This window comes from Centrocercus urophasianus, unplaced genomic scaffold (assembly GCF_019232065.1).
Source record: "Centrocercus urophasianus isolate 14NV4802_14NV808 unplaced genomic scaffold, USGS_Curo_1.0 seq_28, whole genome shotgun sequence".
Lineage (NCBI taxonomy): Eukaryota > Metazoa > Chordata > Aves > Galliformes > Phasianidae > Centrocercus > Centrocercus urophasianus.
In genome coordinates this window covers 5,629,974-5,649,280 of record NW_024884844.1, presented here as the reverse complement: position 1 = coordinate 5,649,280, position 19,307 = coordinate 5,629,974, and the positions used below count along the sequence as shown (strand labels likewise).

General features: G+C 43.6%; 1 protein-coding gene across 2 annotated transcripts in view; it reads left to right on the top strand.

Annotated features, from left to right (window-relative positions):
• Positions 1-10,459, top strand: part of HEG1 (heart development protein with EGF like domains 1) — a 38,532-nt gene extending 28,073 nt beyond the window's left edge. For both annotated transcript variants that reach the window (XM_042827343.1, XM_042827342.1), the window contains exons 17-21: positions 2,096-2,138; positions 2,249-2,286; positions 2,804-2,891; positions 3,717-3,891; positions 4,728-10,459. In XM_042827343.1, coding sequence (XP_042683277.1) covers positions 2,096-2,138; positions 2,249-2,286; positions 2,804-2,891; positions 3,717-3,891; positions 4,728-4,877 — 494 coding nt within the window. In that variant the 3' untranslated portion in view covers positions 4,878-10,459. The remainder of the gene's footprint in view (positions 1-2,095; positions 2,139-2,248; positions 2,287-2,803; positions 2,892-3,716; positions 3,892-4,727) is intronic.
• Positions 10,460-19,307: the final 8,848 nt, after the last annotated feature.

Genomic DNA, 19,307 nt, shown 5'->3' with positions numbered 1-19,307 from the left:
GTGAGTTTTATAGGATGAGGGCGTCCATTTCCTAGTTGCAGCAGTTGTTGCAGAGCTTCTTAGGAAATCCAGTTTTTTGTTTTTTGTTTTTTTAATTAATTATTTCATCCAGTTTATCAATAATAATTGCAACGGTGGTTATATATTGTTTCTGGCAGTATCAGCAGGGTTGATATTAAAATAGGAGCAAATGCTTTGTCATTTCTGAATCTGTCAGAGTGGATGGCTGGATGCCCTGTCCCTGGAGACACCCAAGGTCAGGCTGGATGGTGTTCTGACACCTAATGGAGCTGTAGGTGTCCCTGCTCACTGCAGGGATTAGACCAGATGGTCTTCAAAAGTCCTTTGCAAATCAAATGATTCAATGGTTCTATCATGTGTGTCTGGAAATAATGCATGTGCTGTGGGCTCTAGGATGGGCATCCCTAGAATGGGCATCCCTGAAATGTACATCCCTGGCTCTTGGGTCATGGTCCTGCCTCTCCTCTTCTCTACATCTCCAGGCAATACCCTTTTGTATTTCCCTTCCTTCCATCAACTTGTATGTTGGAAGAAGGACTTTTTTTTAGGAAATATTGACTGTCTCCATCCACACTGAGAGGCAGAGAGGGCAGCAATGGGGAGTTGAGATGCCCACCAATCTTGGGGATTGACCATTCATCTTGTCCATGACCCTTGGCAAGTGGTGGTGTGAAGATAAATGCCTGACAGGCTGTAAGTGATATAACGCCTTTAGACAAGGAGATGTGGTCACACCCTGCTTACCAGTCTTGTTTGCTGTGCAAAATGAGAAAAACCTATCCCTTGCTGTCAGGTCTTTATTTTCCACTGTCAGCTCCCTGCTGTCATTAGCAGTGTGGCAGTGGGTGCTACTGAGTGCACAGTGTGGTGCTCCAGCAATGTACCAGTCTGTCAGCATCACTGTCCCTGTTTGGGTAAGCCAGGCCAACAGGGTTTTTAAAGTCGTTTTCAAAAGCTGAGCTATTCTCTTGATATTTATAGCACATACTATGCCAGGCTTTTTTAAAATCTCTGCCCTCTTATTGACTGAACAGGAACTGTGGTCTCCCAAGCATCCGACCCTCATTGTGGGTTGTGCAGACATGGAGTGCTAACTCCTATTAAGTTCTTGCAAAGGGGAAACAGCCATTGTGCTGCCCCATCCGGCCTCCCATGGGAGGCTGGGGGGCAGCTGGGAGGGGAGCACCACCATGTGACCCCAAGTATTGCTCTGCTCTGTCTGCCACCTGGGGAGTGCTTGAGAATGTTCCCAGGAGGAGCAATGGGACTGCACAGGGCAGGGTGCACAGGCAGAGGCAGGCAGGGTGATTTGATGGTGAGGAGGAGAAATGTGATAATGTAGCCTTTTCCAACCCAGAAAACATCCATCCAAAGGCTGGAATTTGACACTGGGATAATGCAGACCAGAGAGAAGGTGAATGTTTTTAATGGCTGGGGAAATTAACTTTGTGAGCATCTGACTGAGTGTTGCGGTTGATTGTCACTGGAAATATTAAAACCAAGCTTGGATGGTTCTGTGAAACGTAGTTCCACTTCAACTATTTGATTTGAAACCCAATTCAATTTGGAATTGAATTTAGGGAAGTTCTCTGACCTGTATTATGAAGGAGAGGTCACAGTCACATTGCTCCCAGCTGGCACTGATATTGCTTGTTACTGGTGTTGCAAGAGCCATAAGCCCTGAGTCCAGCTAGAACACTAGTGGTCTCTTCTGGTTTATTAGGATATTGCCAGCCTGTTGTAGCAGACAAATTGCACATGCAAACTTTTTACACTGATATTCCTTGGGAAACAATGCAGGTGTGCAGTGAGTTCCCAGCTGGGCAAGAAGAGACTGTGTCGTGAATTATTTTACTTGCTGCCCACCCTATGGCAGGCTGGGAGGTGAGCTAAGTGCACAGTGTTTTGCCTAAAACAGAGGATGATGTAGCATCAGAGCACGCAGTTTCCTGCTGCACCAGCACTGTCAGCCCAGAGGCTGGTTGGGGGTGAAGCTGCTGTGGGAAGCAGCAATGTGAGTGCCTCCTGTGCACCACTGTGCGGTGCTCATGGCCCTTCTCTGTTGTGTTTGCAGCCTGTGAAGATGGATACAAGCTGGAAAATGAGACCTGTGTGAGGTATGGTGAGCGCTCTGCCCCCTCCTACCCCACCATCCTTCTTAGTGCTGCTTTGGTGACCTGTTGGCACAAGCAAGCTGCTGATACTCCCTCTTGTTTTCTGTTGTCAGTTGCCCATTTGGCTTAGGGGGATTCAACTGTGGGAACCGTAAGTACCAAGTATCAGTCATTTCATTTGGGGGAAATTTGAAACAAATGGTTGCAAATAACTATGCCTAAAGCACAGTAAGCACAAATCATTCATGTCAGGTTTTGTGTTTCTTCACTGTCTGTCGAAAATTGTTTTATTGATCAAAATATTTATTTGACAAAGTTGACTTGATATTATCTGCCAACAAGATCAGTATTTTCCTTGGAGATTTTCTTTCCATGGATGCTCTGCCAAGATAGCATGTACACACTTTTGAAGTGAGATATTCAGAGTGAATCCATGAAAGTTTGTCTGTGCTATCCTGATTTATCAGTGCAGAGAATCAGTCCCCTGGCAACAGGAGCCCATCCTTCCTTCAGTGAGAGACCCCCAGCTCTATTTGCTTCAGATGACAATTACAGAGGGAGGAAAGCAGGAAGCAAACAGTTAATCCACTTGCATGAGAACTGTGATACATGAATATTTATGGCCAAACTGCTGTCTCTAAGCAGATCTCTCTCTTTCCTGCCCCTAGCATATCAACTCATTACAGTGGTGATTGCAGCTGCGGGAGGAGGATTGCTGCTTATCATGGGCATAGCGCTGATAGTCACCTGCTGCCGGTAAGTCCTCCAAAAATGCAGGCTAGGTAGAAAGGAGGAGTTTGGATAACAGGAAGAATTGCTGGGCTGTTGTAAAGAGATGTTGGAGTGCATTCAAGGTCCTTCTCCAAGCACAGCTCCTGCACCTGCTCTCATCATGTGTGTCTCCCTCTCAGGCACACTCACACACGTGCACACCTAGTTCCTGTACCAGCAGGCAGCTTTCAACTAGGCAAGGTGTGCTGCTGAGATAGTTGTGCTTTGTGATTTATAAACCATGAAAAAGGGCTGCCTTGCAGTAACACTCTCTTCCCAACCATTTTAACCCCAAATCTAAGATTTCACAGCTCTCTGTTTGAAGTCAGCAGTTGGATGGATCAGTAACGTAGCACTGGTAGTAGGCACAGCATCCTTCGGTGCTTTGAGTCAGGAGCAAGGCCCAGCCAGGAGATATGATGGTCACTACACCTCCAGGTGCCAGCTTGCAGAACTCTGTGGGGATGGATTGGTCTTCTCATGGGTCCTGGCCTTTGGCAGGCTATTTGCCTTCCTGGAGAGAAATCTTCTTTGCACTGGAGATGTTACCGAAGTCCGCTCCTACAACATGGGGGTGATATAAGGGCTTTCTGTGGTGTTCAGACTGGCAGCTTTCAGTTCCTCCTTCTTAGGAAATAACACAGTGCCTAGAAGGCACTTGGGAACTTGAATAGCTGGGGGCTCACATACATTTTTCTTTCTTTCTAAATATATGTTTTTAAGAGACGAGAGGCATGAACTGAAACAGGAGAGGATCTTATATCAGGATTAGTTATAACTTTTGACTTTCCTTCATTCTTTTCTGAACAGGAAGAATAAAAATGACATAAGTAAACTTATTTTCAAGAGTGGGGATTTCCAGATGTCACCATATGCCGAGTATCCGAAGAACCCCCGAGCACAAGAGTGGGGCAGAGAGACCATTGAGATGCAGGAGAATGGAAGCACCAAGAACTTGTTGCAGATGACAGATGTGTATTACTCGGTATCTATCCACAGCTTAAATCTTAACCTTTTGTACTTCATATAGCAAAGAAACATCCCTTTATTTTTGGAAGCATAAATCCCTTTCCTTCAAAACAAAAGAGCAAAGCAAATGGCTGCCACAGACAGCAAGGCATTGGGAGTTCTGTGAACTCCAGCTGTTATATGTGTCTGAATATCACAAAAAAGTGTCAGTTGAAAGAATGCTAGGAAAATGTCTAGGATCTCAAGATGGGGAGGGGTTATTCATGTGAGTGAAGATTGCAGGAGTTCACACAAATCACAGTTACTGAGCTTCTGCTTTCCAGGAACGAGAGCAGTGAGCAAAACTTTCCTTTTCTGGCTTGTATTTTAAGTTTTCCCAGAGTAATTTTACTGCTTTACACAGCATGAAGGAAAATGAGAGAAAAGCACTTCTAGATAATACTCAAAGCAGGAAACAAACTGATTTTCTGGGAGCATTTCTTATAACAATAACTCTGATGATATCCTGTATTAAGATGAATTATTTTAGTGCCTGAGCTCGTTAGCACAGTTCTCTTGGATTAAAAATTAACTGTACATTTAGACTGCATTTGGTGGAGTCAGGTAACCTTCTGGATGGGTAAGCTTCAGGTCTTCTATTTGGCCAGATGTCAAAACTCAGCTGCGTCAGAATACCGCCCTCCAGGAAATGCATATCTCCCACAGTACAATTAATTCTAAGTCTTAGAGAAAATTAGTGATCGTGTTGTTCCTTCTATCTACTGAAACAACTGGTAGGAAAGGTGGTAAAGCTGTGCTTGAAAGAGGAGTTGTCTAAGACTTGTGTGGTGTTTTTTTTTCCTACTAATACAGCCAACTGGACTGAGAAATCCAGAACTGGAAAGAAATGGACTTTATCCTCCCTACACTGGTTTGCCTGGATCTCGACATTCATGCATCTACCCTGGACAATACAATCCATCCTTTATTAGTGATGAAGCCAGAAGAAGAGACTATTTTTAGCAGAACAGAGAGGGACTGGAAGATTGACACAGTTTTGTGGCCCTTGATCCCCAGGTACAATGTGTCCCCTGGCAGTTCAGCCCACACCAGTCTTACTCTTCCATTTAACAGGATGATCTTTGAACTCCATACTGAGTGTTGCTGCCCCCAGAAATGGTTACATTTGCTGAGCAGCAGAGAGGAAGAGGAGAAGGAAGTGAATGGCTCAAGGTGCACATCAGTAAAAGACTCAGGTGGAAGCTCGTGTGTACTCTGGTTTTGTTCTGTGCTGCTTCTTCACTCCTTACGCTACATGGCAAGCATGGATCAGTACAGGTGGATGAACTGTGTCCAGCACTCTGTGTTGAATACCACTGGGGAGTGTTTTGTTTACAGATCTTGTTCACTGTTGACTGTGCTTGTCTTCTTGGCCGACCTTCATGCAAAGATTCACTGTGTGACTGGTTTTGGTAGGACAAGTTTGTCCACCCCTTTTCTCCTTGCTGCTTTGCTTTCTGCTTTCTATGCAACAGGAAAGCTGGCTTGTCCTCTGGGCCTGACCTTCTTACTGGTAGAAGTTCTCCAAATGGCGAGGCCCCTGCAGCAGCCTGGTGCCTGGCAATGTCGGCTGAACTCATGGGTGGATTGTCTTTGAGAAGCAGGAGAAATTAGTCATACCACTGCAATTCAAACTGGAAGTAGGCACAGGTGGTCGTGGGTGCTGCTTTGAGAACTTATGTACATAGGGAAGAGTGTGAGTATGTTGTCTTTCTGTCAGCCAGCCTGATTCAGAAGTGATGCTGCTACACATCATCACAATGCTTCTGTATAGGAGCTTAACAGGATGTTTACTTATGAAAAGACCTATAAAAACATAAATGTGATGTAAAATAGCTGCTCACAAGGAAGAAAAACATAAGCAGGGAATTCACCCTGCTTCTTGGATGAAATGTTGGAAGAATAAATAATGCTGTGGTCCTGGCTAGGCAGGTGGAACATGGCATCTAGGCACTGTGGGTGGGACATAGCTTTCAGGACTTCACAGCCCACCTTGATTTCAGAGGGAACTGTGGAAACTTACAGTCCACTGGAAAATAAGGCTCTCCATTAGTCAATTGCATTTAGGGCAGAGAGAAACATGATCCTTTCAATCCTAGCACCGCAAAGATCACTTACATCAAAATATTTTGCTTTCTTCTGTTCTAGTTTCAGGTGATTCAAACTGGGCAGGTTTCCTCAGCTAGGTGTGTGAGTTCATATTAGTCGCTTTGGCAGAAGCTGAAGAATGTAAGTTATTACATTCCTCACTAAAGATCAGATCAAAAGCTTACTGACTTCATTCTTTCTGGAGAAGGGTGTTGAAAGAGCTCTTATTAATAAAGTGTATTTCCCGCTTATCTTAACTGAAAAGATAACCTAAACCATCTAGACCTTGTCCAGATACAAGATCCCACTACAGACCTTTACCTCAGTGTGATCATGCTTTTAATTCAGGATGGCTGCTTGTATGGGCATATCAGATAGCACAGTTCCCTACCATTAACCCACCATCTCTGCACTGAAGGGCACGTACCATCTGACATTCCTTTCTCCCACACAGTGCTCAGAAAGGCACAGTGCCTACAGTTAAATTCAGTAAGTAGCTCTGAAGCACTGAGTGCTGCAGCATGTGTCCCCAAAGTGCCTGACCCCTGGTGAGAAGGGCAGTTCCAAGGCTGATGTGTGGTGTGGCTAGTCCTTGAAGGCAAGCCCGGGGTAAACATGGCAATACTCATGTCCTGGTGGTTCTGGGAAGCTCCCAGCCCTTTCAGCACTTTCAACAAATGTTGTGTTCTGTTGTGTTCCCTACCAAAAGGGAGCAGCAGCTACGCAAAGGGAGGGTGTGGTTTTGCAAAAACTAGATATTTATGGATGCCAGGGGCAGTATGCTCTGCACTGACATCATCTTATCGTCATAGTGCATGTGACTGAATCCATAATCAAATTTGCAGGCTTGTCTCAAATGTAGGGTGGAAATGAATGCATGCTTATGCTGCTGAAGGAGCTATATTTTAGGAGCATTTTAATTATAGTATCCAAAAGAGAGTAACAGGCAAAGCATAAGAATTAACTGTTCCCTGTGTTTTCAAATTGAGAAAGATGTTCTTCTACTCGTGGTTACTAGCCAATATCTTAATTGCACAGGGTCCACTGGGTGGTGTGAACCAAGGCCTTGACCCTGCCGTGCTCTGGGGCTCTTCAAAGAGGGCATTATTGGGGTCATTCCTAGGAGGGTGAACAGCTTCTTTCACCCAACACTAGCTTTGGCCTAGGACAGAAGGGTCTGTTTCTCCATGGGACAGGTGAAAGCTTTGTCTCTAATACAAATGAATGAGAAAGCTGGAACGAACGTGGTGCTAGATCTAAATCCAGAGCACACAGATGAGCACTGGGATTTTCCCTGTTTGCTAAAGCAGCCTATCAAAAAAATAAGCATGTCACAGCAATGATGGTAGGATTTAACTGCATGACACTCAGACAGGAAAGAGTGTGGAGGTCTGCTTATACCTACTATGATTAATTTCTTGTTTAGTTTGAAAGCTGTTACATGTTCCTTTGTGTGCCAGGTACAAAGAACAAAGTGTGAAATACCAAAGGACAAATGCAGATTGATTCTTCTATGTAAAGAGCAACATATGGGTTATGTGAGCAAAACTTCAATCTGTCATTTTACAGCAAATTGCAGATTGCGAGTGAGCTGAGTGGGAAATGTGATAGGACTATTCCTAACTGAGATCACAGAATTCATTTTATTAATGATCTTTAAAATTCTTCTTAATGAAATGAATGGGTCTCGAGAAAGTCAGAAGGATTTTCTGAGTGAGGACTGCAAACCCTGGCTTTTTTCCCAGAGAGCAAACTTTATTGCACTGAAATTCTATCTGCTAGAGCAAGTAAATGTCAGGGAAATTACTATGAGATTAGTCCATTGCAGCTTCCTTTTAGTTCTGGTAACAAATGTGACTCAATGCATAGCTCACAGGAGGAGCAAAAGGGTCTCTCCTGACCTGCCAGAACCTTCTATGGCTTTCTCAGGGGGAAAGGATTGAGACAGGTGCCAGCCCTAAGGTCAGTGAAGGCACTTACCTGTGCAGGATAAGCAGTGGCAGCGGTTTTGGCTTTTGTCAATCCTGTTGGACATGAGTTTCCATGTTGAATATCACTCCCTGAAGCCTGCTTTCAAATGTGGGTGCCCCTGTGTTTAGTACCTAACTCCTCCTAGGATGCATAAGGAAATGCAACTCAGGCTGTTTAGATTGCTTTTAGCACCCCAGATTGCAGAGGACAAGATAGAAGTAGCAGGTTTCACACTAGGAGACTGCAAGTGACTCAGCCAGGTGTGGGGAAAGGAGGGAAAACGACACCAACTCGACAAAGAATCTCTTTGTGTTTCTGGCTGCTGTGTAAAGCCAGGTGAGCCGTCAGCAAAGGCCCACAGGTGGTGCGGGGGGGGAGTCTTTGGGGAAAAAAAGTGCTAATTCAGCTGACAACAGGAAAGGATGTAGGAGACCTGTTTGCTGCTACAGTGCTCTACCACTTGTGTTGAGAGAAGCCCCTTGCTCACAGAAATACCCCCTCAGCAGTCAGCCTGGGAGACTGAGTCAGAGTGAACAGAGCAGAGCAGTGCAGACAGGAGGGGTAAAGGAATGCTGCAGTCTTCCTGCATCCCTGTCCTGCTCCCTGCTCATCATGGCCAGCCCTTTCCAGTGCATGGCTGCACTGGAAAACCAGTGTTCTTTTGCACACCATTGAAACCTCAAAGCACTGAATTTGACTGTATGAGGAATGTGGGGAAAGGGGTATTTGGATGCCCTTTACCCTGTGTTTATAGCACTAGATAAAAGAACAGCAATGAATCTTGTTTTCATTGCAGCATATCCCGGAAAGTTGCTTTGTTGTGGTCATTTACAGAGACACTAAATTGATTTGCTTGCACTGCGAGCAACAGAAAAAGAGAGAGGAAAAAAAAAAAAAGCTTTCTAAAAATAGCAATGAAATGAATTTAGTGAGAGGTGTTTGCAATTGCAGAATGGTGCCAATATTTATAAAGGTTGTTTGCTGAGGCTTGACAGAGCAGCAGTATGAGTTTGGACACTGCTGTAGCCTTGTAAAGAAAGAGCTTTCCCAGGACGTGTCTCTAATGCTGGTAAATGGCCACATCCATTCCAAATCTATCTGGACTTCTCATTTTCTCATGGTGGTGTTTAGTTTTCTTCCTTAAATTAACAAGAATAGATGTATTTTATTTACATGTTCTTCCTCTGCTGACTATTGCTTTTCTCCTCTTTACACAAAAGGACCCAATCCAGCATCCACTCTGGTGACTGGGATGGTGACTCTCCCATATTGCAGTGAAGTATTTTAGGTCTGAATTATTTCCCTGTCAGGGTCACTTGTGTGTATGCCATGCGTTCCTGCAACTCTGTGTTCTGCCCATTCCTGTGATACTGTTGCTACATTTTCACATCATATTTATTTTTCATATGTCCTTATTATTGTAGCCTGTATTAAGTAAGATTGAACAAACAGGTTGTTCAAGATCTGAAATGACTTTCTCAGAAGAGAATGAATGTGAATTTCATAGTAGACGTTGTACTGTTCAGCTGACCTGTTTCCCATAGTGTAAGATCTCCAGGGATGTAGAGGTGATTCGTGCATTCACAGTTAAGAACTACCTGTCAGTTCACATATTTGTGCTTTCAGAAATGAAACAAGATCTCCCAGTTTTGAAAGGGTTCTGTACTGTAAGGTCATGCTTGAGATAACACCTCTCCAGTGTGGTTTGTGTTTTGTGTGATAATATCCTTGTTGATGGAAAACTGAGAGAGGGTGCCTGACGTTCTTCAGAAGTCATGTGTAAGTGCTAAATCTATTGGTCTTCATTCTGGTAAAATGCTGGAAGGGATGAGAGTTTTGCTTGGGTAAGTGGCCCCAAATCTGCACAACCCCACATGCGCAGAATCTGGTAAAAGTGGTCATTTTTTTTTTCTTGAGCAGTAACACAAAATTTGCCTGATGTGCCTGTTATAAAAACTATCAGTACGATTAACTTACTTTAAGGAAAGGAAACAACAACAACAAAACAGAATAAGCATGTAATAATTTCTATTCAACTCAACCATTTGTTTTAAGCCCCGTTACATTCTGCAGAATGTTCTCTTAGCAGAAACCAAAATTTTATATGTAAAGTCATCACAATTTCATTAACAGCTTTCAGAACCGTGGTAGTAATGCACACCTTTAGCAAGGTCTCTTTCAAAAGGTGAACTTTAAGCATTAATCTGTGCCTCCTCTACCAGCCTGCTTCATGTTCTTCCCGTTGTTGTGCTTCCTTCTATGCAGCTCTGAATGTTCGCTTCCAAGTTGCTGGGGTTCTAAGGACTTTCTCCAAACCAGTATTATTTAAAGTTGTATCATATTTTCTGCCTCTACTAATTATACAGTACTGTAGTAGCAAAATATAATTTTTAAGGATTGGATTATTTTTATACCTGCATCCAATATTATTAAATCTGGCGTTCTAGTCAGTATTATAAAAAGATACAATAAAACTATGAATATTAGTATGTGTCAGCTTTTTTATTGTCTAAAGTTTTCCCTGTGAAGAGATACATGTGCAACTTTTAGATTGAAGAAATCTTAGAGCCTTTTGTTCTTCTAGTGGTGCTTGGTGATTGAATAACTAAAATGAAAAGCAAGAGGAAAGTGATATGTTCAGATTAGTTGTGCTAAACAGAGTTGTGCTTGCTTCTGTGCTATGTTTATTTCCATAGTACTGAGCCATTCAAAGTTTAATTTAAGAATTTTACTCAATTTAATTTTTCTTTGATCTGGAAATGCTGGAATTGGTGAAAATAGGGAAGGAAAAGCTTTAGAGAGGTTGGTGCAAGGACAGGGAACTTGACCACAATGAGGTCAGTCCCACATCACTGATAGCCACTGGGAACCATGAAGACTGTAAAGCTGAGTGTTCCTCCGAGGAGAAAGCTTGGTCCCTTGTATCCAGACAAACACAGAGTCCTGCAAAGAGACATGGTATGGAAGAGCATCCTGAGTATTGGCAGGCTTGTTAATCTGGGGCAATCATTCTATATTGTGTCCCAGAGAAGTACAACACTCGGGTTTGACAGGAATCGAATGGGACCAAGGTACTCTACCAAAGTCTAGGTGGGTGATCTGAAACCACATCTGATTCTTCCAATACCCATGAAGAGGCAAGCATCCACAGAAGGTAAGATTTCCCTGCCTTTACACTAGTGTCACAGGTCTCTGCATACAGACATCTGCACTAGTGCTATCTGCAGAGAAATGGTGAGTCTAGAACATAGTTTCTTGCTGCACCCTGAAATTCAAGTCTACTTTCTGCAATAATATGGTACAGAATTACATTATATGCCTGCTCCTTTTCTAGTAAAACTTCAGTGGGAAAATAAAAGGAGAGAGTAACATGGTTAATCCTGTCAAATGATGTTCTGTTCATTTGTAAGGAAAGGCATGTTACAGTGCCACTGTTTTGTTACCAGTAATAGTATTGCAAGCTGATCTGTTTTCTGTGTGGTGTTGGTATCTCTTAAGCAAAAGAACAGGTTATGTAACTGTGAGGTTGGGTAAATTTGCAGTTATGGACAAGCATGTGACTCAACAGTCCTGCCCATTTCGTATTTGCTTACTAGTGCCTCTGAGATCATTGAATGCATCCATGCTGTGTGTCCTGAACCATAGAATCATTTGGGTGGGAAAAGACCCATAAGATCATTGAATCCACCCATTAACCTAACATTACCAGGTCCACTGCTAAACCATGTCCATAAGCGCCACAGCCACCACACGTCTCTTCAGTACCTCTAATGGTGATTCCATCACTTTCCTGCTCCAAAGCCTAACCACTCTTTCTGTGAACAAATTCTTCCTGATATCCAATGTAAATATCCTCTGATGCAACTTGAGCCTATTTCCTTGCATTCTATCACTTGTCACCTGAGAAAAGAAACTGAAACCCACATCTCTGCAAATTCCTTTCAGGTAGCTGTAGTGAGCAGCCAGGTTTCCCCTCAGTCTTTCTTTCTCAACCCCACTTCCCTCAGTCACTCCTCAGAAGTCTTATCTTTTAGACCAGGTTGCCTTCTAGTCCTGTCATCCTTGTTCCAGACAATAACCTTCTTATAGTGAAGACCCCCAAAGTGATTCTATTGAGGTGCAGTCTCATCAGGGCTGATGACAGAAGGACCATCCCTTCCATGGCCCTGCTTGCCCCACTGGCTCTGATGCAGGCTAGGTGCCATTGGCCTTCTTGGCCACCTGGACGTGCTGCTGGCTCATGTTCAGCTAGCTGCCAAACAGACCCCCAGGTCATTTTCTGCAGGTAACTTTCCAGCCACTCTGCCCCCAGCCTGCAGTATCTGAGGCTGTTGTGACCAAGTGCAGCACCCAGCATTTAGCCTTGTTGAATGTCATACAACTGGCTTCAGCCCACTGATCCAGCCTACCCCAACCCCTCTGCAAAGCCTTTCTGCTCTCAGGCGGATCAATCCTCCTGACCAGTTTGGTGTCATCTGCAAACTTGCTGAAGGTGCATTTCATCCTCTCCTCAAGGTCAGTGATAAAAATGCAAAACAAAACCTGTTCTAGTTCTGAGCCCTAGGTAACATCACCTGTGACTGGCTACCTTCTGATTTAACTCTGTACTTTGAGTCCACCATACAGACAGTTTTTTACCCAGCAAACAGTACAACCATCCAAGCCATGAGCAGCCAATTTCTCCAAGAGAATCTGTGGGAAACAGCATGTCATCTTGTCATAGATGGGGGATCAGGTTAGTCCTGCAGGACTGTCTTTCACAAACCCATTCTGACTGGATCTGATCATCTAGCTATCCTGTACGTGCTATGTCATGGCACTCAGGTTGATCTGCTCCATGACCTTCACTGGCACTGGCATCAGACTGACAGGCTGGTTATTCCCTCGAGTCCTCCTTCCTGCCCATCTTGTAGGTGAACATCATATTTGTTAAACTCTGGTCAACTGGGACCTCTCTGGTTATACAGAACTGCTGACAGGCTATTGAAAGTGGCTTGATGAGCACTTCTGCCAGCTCATTCTGTATCTTTGGGTGAATCCTGCCTTTTAAAATTTTTAAATTGCCTTAATCTGTACCAATGAAGTTGTGTTCTAGCTGAGTTTTGACCCTTCTCATTTGCTTCCCCCATTACTGCACATCTTTGCAGTCTCCTGAATTGCTTGCCTCTTCTCCCAAAGGTCATAAACTCTATTTTTCTTACTGAGTTCCAGAAGAAGCTCTCTGCTCATCTAGGCTGGTCTTCCATTCAGCACATGGGGACAACCTGTTCCTGTGCCTTTAAGATTTCACTCTTGAAAAATGTCCAACTTTTCTGGACTCTTTTTGCCTCTCAAACTACCTCCCAAGGGACTCCAACAATCAGTTCCCATCTTGAGAACCAGCCAACAGAAGAATTTGAACTGCATATGCTTCCCCCAATTACAGGTGAGTCTGGATACGTATAATTTTGATTTAGACTTTCTGCAGGTTTGTTTGAATCTTCACCCAGTTATGACACACATTTCTAAATGTTGGGGGCTGGAATTAGGTGACCTTCAAGGTCCCTTTCAATCCAAGCTGTTCTATGAGTCTATGTGTGTGTAATATTCCGTGGATTAATTAAATTTACATGAGACAGCAAAATGTATGGGAATCTAGTAAGGAATAGAACTGAAAAAATATGCAGGAAGAAATAATGCAGCATGTGAATAGCTATAAAAGACCATTGTTCCTTCTCCAATGAACACCTTCTGATGACACAATTGCCCCAGTTGTCCCATGTTTATATTCAGGTTATGGCTGGATAATGGGGCCATTACTTTTATCTTAAACTTAATAAAAACCTTTCACCTCTGATACTGTTTTCCTGCCATAAACAAGGATCAAGACAGGTGAATAACCACTGCCTGTTATTAAACGTAGCACACTTTAAAATCATTGTAATTGTTGATCAGTATTCTTGCTTGTCATAACTTTGACGCATGTCAGTTTGGTTTTACAGCTTCTGGAAAGTAACTTAAAAACTTCCTCAAAGAATGATTTGTCTGCGATTCTCTATGGTACATCAGAGGTACTCTGGGAGGGCAAGTCTGTCTGCACTAGTAGTCAACTATTTGATGTCTACATATGCCCTTAATAATTTCCTTAATAATTCTATTAGAGGTAATGATGTTTCACTGATATTGGTTGTCCTGTTTTGATAATTCTCTGTGCTCTCCTAAATGGTCAAATCTCCAAGTTTCCCCCTAAATTTGCAAGCAAAGAGGCACATGTAGCCTCATCACCTCACCTCTCACCAGGACAGCCTGTTGTGACAGCTGATCTGTCAAAAAGTAGAGGAAAAAAATCTATTAAGTGTGCAGATGTTTGTTCAGTGCCTTTCCTGGTGCTTTTTGCATGGTGAAGGTGTCACACACCCCAGAGGTGACAGAAGCAAACAATGAAGAGTGGGAGTTAGTTCTAAAGGCATGGCTCAGGGTATGCCAGCCTCTCTTGTGCACTCATTGCAGAAAACAGCCTTCATGAGCTGGACAACGTAATCAGTAGCAGCTGATGTAGTCAGCCCTCAGCCATTATCATCTACACCTGCTGACTTTCAGCACACATTTCTGATAATACTCTGAGAAGTGGCCTGGTTCTTCTACTCTCAGTTTGCATCTTGGGGTGGCAGAGGTTTCCTGGTGTGAGACCAGAGCCCATTCCAGCACCCCGGGGACACCAGGGCAGCCTCTGTGACTGGGTCCTGGGCCAAGTCATGGCCTCTATAGCAGGAGCTGGGGGATGAAGCTACTCACTCCTCATGCTGGCAGAGAGGCACCCAACTACTGTTGCTGTTTGCAAGCCACCAATATTTCCTGGTTCAGCACAAGTTAAAAGCTGAGGACAACCCCAGCACACAGACAGCTTGAGTAATGCTTTTGATCTTGCCCACCCTCCTGCAGAGAGAGAGAGCCACCCTCTGAATGCATTATTAGATTAGCACACAGACTGCATGTCTTGTTAGCACAGCAGGATCAGACAAAAGCAGGTGAAGAAAGGGGAGAGGAGTTTCAAAAGCAAGTCGTCAATTTGCATTTGGAAATTGTTAACAACGTACTAGTATTGCTGACAGTGGCATTTGCCAGGAAAGAGCAGACTCCCACAGACTCCCACCAAAGTGGCACTGTGGGGATACACCAGTGGGTTGCTTGTGTTTTCTTGTCCATGGGTTACAATGGCAGGATAATCTGTGTGTGCTTCCCAGTAAGGCTTTCCTGGCAGGTGCAGCAGGATCTAGGATCAGACAGACCTTCAGAGTGGGAGAAAGTTACTCAATGGCATCTTTTCCTGGAAAGGAGGAGCTGCAACATACCATGGGCAATTTGGCATCTATTGATTTCAAGTGGTATGTTTTACTGGGGCACAATGTAGAACAAATGCACTGTTGAGCTAGAGAACTTGTGTAGGTGAGGCAGCTGAAAATAAGCAGTCTGCGGAGAAACAGCTACTGTCCACAGGTCTTCCTCCTCATGTTGGTCTTTACATCATTATTCTGTCATATTGAGTGACATGGTTTAGTGAGCACAGTGGTGAAAGGTTGATGGTTGGACAGGATGATCTTCATGGTCTTTTCCAACCCTAATGATTCTGTGATTTTCAGAGCTTCCTGATACGTGATTTCAGTAAATCCATCAATTTTTTCCCAAGTTCTGGCTGCGTTAGTTGCTCCATGGCTCCCTGTGCTAATTCCCATTTCCAGGCCTCCTGAAGGTTCCCTGTAACAGACTCAACATTCCTGTTTCCAAATGTCTCCCAGGTACAAACACAGTTACTCCTAAGAAGGAAGGGCTGTTGCCCAGGTAGTTAAATAGCTGCTGGCTGTCCTCCCTGTTCCTGCTTCTTTTGCCACACTGCTTTAACTAGCCCATAACACACAAAGATGTAGGCAAATAGACCAGCTGTAATCACTCCCAAAGCAGCCAAAGCCAGCTCAGTTTTGTGAATGTTGAAGATGCAGGCGTTTTCTCTTGCTTTCCACCCTGAGCAGCTGAGCAGTAAGAGATGCTCTGGGGTAAAATTTTGCTTTAAAGTATAGAGAGCTTGAGGTCTGAGACATAGAATTTGTCTGCACTGGCAGTGTATTGCAAAGAGTTGAGTGTGTATGTCCCAGGTATTCTGCTCTAAGTACATCATTAGCATGCTTTGGAATGGAATAGCTTTTTCTCCTTTTAGGAACAGACTGCACTGCACCCTCCACCTAAATTACACCGAAAGTGTTTGCTGAGCTAGCAGGGATAGCTAGTGTCCTGTCAGTTTGTGTCAATGTATTTAGCATTAATTAACTTCCTTGTGTCAACTGGTCTCAAATGTTTATAACTTACAGGAAGAATACTGCGGGTCCAGAAGTCTCCTCCCAGTTTGAGAAGGAAGGAAAAAAACAGCTTGGATCTGTCATTTGCCACTTGCCACCATGACGTCAGCTCGGGGCTGAACTCCCTACCTGTGGCTGGGACCTTAAATGAGCTGACGCTGGAAGAGAAAAGCACTTCATCTCAGGTTTAGCGAGGAGTAGCAGCAGCAGCAGGGGCAGCAATGGGACGCTGTATGTTCTTCACTGTGGTGCTTTGCCTGGTGTTGAGCCTTTCAGAAGGTAAGAAACATTATCTTCTGTTTTGGGATTTGTCTGAGGAGCTATTCTATTGCAGTGAATAGATTACTCAGTGCTTTTAGCAGCTGCTGAGAGACTGAAGTCAGTGGCCACGCACCATTCAGCACATTTAGATTTTGATTAATTAGTGATGAAAAACGTTACTGCAAGAAAACAGTTTTCCTTGTTCACAGAACAATGCAAAAGCACTGGGGCTTGTGATTAACCTAATTCAGCCTATTCCACAAGCAGTTTTCAGGACTTGCACACTAAACCCAGGTAATTCAAGCTCTATTACAGTCATCACAAAAGATGTGACTGTTCCAGCCCAGCACCCAGGAAAAAGAGTGCTGCCACTGCCCTTCCGGATGGAGTCTCCTTAAACAATCAGTCTGGAAAGCAGCACTGCTTGAACTGGCTCTCAGAGCATTCATTCCCCTCCTATTGAAGCTAATTAACAAGAACTTCGCCACCAGCTCAGATGGCAGAGGGTTGCCCTGTGCTCTATTCAAAGACAGGGCAGGAATCATTCCATAGACCGCTTAATCGTTTTTCTAGCCCTGTAACAATTTTGGTGGTTACAGGTCAGAGTATCTGATATTCAGCAACAGATCAAGTGTAGCAGGGAGTTAGTAAAAGTAGCTGTAGGAGGAGTTTGGTGGCAACTTGAAGCTGTGAAAGGACAGGAAATCCCATTTACTTCAGGGACAATTAAACAGAGATATGACCCAAATTAAGACTTTCACTGATGCTGCCAAGATTGCATCAGATGGGGACAGATGGCAGTGAGTCTGTTACCTATTGTGAGTGAATATACATATTTATAGCAACATCTACAGCATGCTACAATCAGATTTTTAAATTATAAGCATAGAAGACTTCAAGTTTGGCAGTTGATTGATTTTCTGTTTGGAGAACAACAGTAAGACTGAAAGATCTTGTCCTAGGAAGTACCAAAGGCAATGGGAGCCTTCCATTGACTTGTGTAGATTTTTCCTAAGGTTGTCCATGCCCAGAAACCTACTTCATTCTAAGCAAACACTGTAAAAGCTTTGTGTGTTGTGTCCATTTGCAAAGTACTCACAAAGGCCTACTCTGCTTGGTACCCAGATATCTGCTATTTCATAGCCTGAATCTTAAGATCTATTACGTCCATGGTAAATGCCTGAATCTATGACACATCCTGTTTCCTGGTACAGAAAGTTGGGGCTGGGCAGATAGGGCCATTAAAGAGCCACCTTTGCTTGCGTTACCTGTGCCAAGCCCAGGTGCAGTTCATGTGCTCTGCAGTCACACAGATGTGATTCTTCCTGAGTCCAAAGGGTACTTGTGGAGGGCTGTTAGCCAGCCTGTACAAAGCTAAACATTGTTGACTGAAGACGTTAGTGATGTAACATTGATTTTGAGAAGGAAGTTGAAAACAGTGCTCCAAACTCTTAGCCTGTAGACAACACAGAATCATGGCTATAGCCAAAATGTCCATTTCTTGACATTGACCAGGAAACAAAACTCTGCCCGCAGGACTGAGAAACCACGTTTCCTCTTCACCCAGAACACACTAAGGGATTACTTTAGGCCTTGCCTTTTTGGTGAGCCTTTTCCAAGACAGCTTTATTGATGAGAAGAAAAAGGCTTATTAAATTTGCTCCTCTTTTGGATTTTTGAAAACTTGCAAAAGCTTTTGAAGAGAGGGGCCTATTTTTCAAGTGTCTTTTGAGAATTTAGTGTTATTTGCAGTATTGTATTTAATACACCAGCTATAAGAGTTTGCTAGTGCCAAGAGTGTTAGCCACAAATATATGAGAGTTCCAGTTCATGCTGTTTAGATTAAATTATGAGTGTGACGTTAACCCAGATTAAATGCATTTATTAAGTAACAAAGACTGAAGTTAGGTTGTGTGATCCAAACTGTTCATTGCTATCACAAATTTAGCAGCAAGCCTGTTGTATTTTGTATATTGCTTCCTTTACTTTCAACACTAGACAGACAAACAAGGAAGAAAAAAAAATGACAAAAAAGTAAAGCATAATATCATGACTACATAGTAGTGCAGTCCTGGAAAAAAGATCTTGATTACACTGATGATAATTTGGCAGAATTTGCCTTATATGAACAGAAATACACTACTTTCAATATGCACCTGAATTTGTTTCATCTGAGGAAATGGCATTAGAAAAGACACGCGTTTCTCCATTACTACTATGAAAGAGTCCATCTGGAATTTTTAATGATGCTCGAGAAAGCGTCTCTTACAATTTCAAAATACTTATCTGCCTTGCAGTGAATGTAATATTTGTGGACTTAGGTGAGATTCAGCACAGGATCTGGAGAGTGCTAGCCATGCAGAACCTGCTTGGAGAACTTGGGGGGAACATTCCTTTGAAGACACATCTGTGCTGTTAATTGGGCCAGCTGTGGACATTGAGTATGTGCTTGGGGGAATGGCATGTGCTTCTGGGGAGGATGTGCAAACCAGGGAATATGGGCATGTCAGCCTAAAGAGCTGTCAGTGTGAAAGCCCACAGGCAGAGCCTTAGGAAGGGATCACTCAGTATCAACTGTTCCAGAGCCCACATATGCTTGCTCATATACAATGGTTCTGAAAGACGTCTCATAAATGCAAAACAAAGTAATGCTATCATGTCCCATTCCTTCACCATAAAGCACATCTTGCTCTTTTGAGCAAGGCACTGCAGGGCTGCCCAGGGCTGGTCCACTGGGCCACGC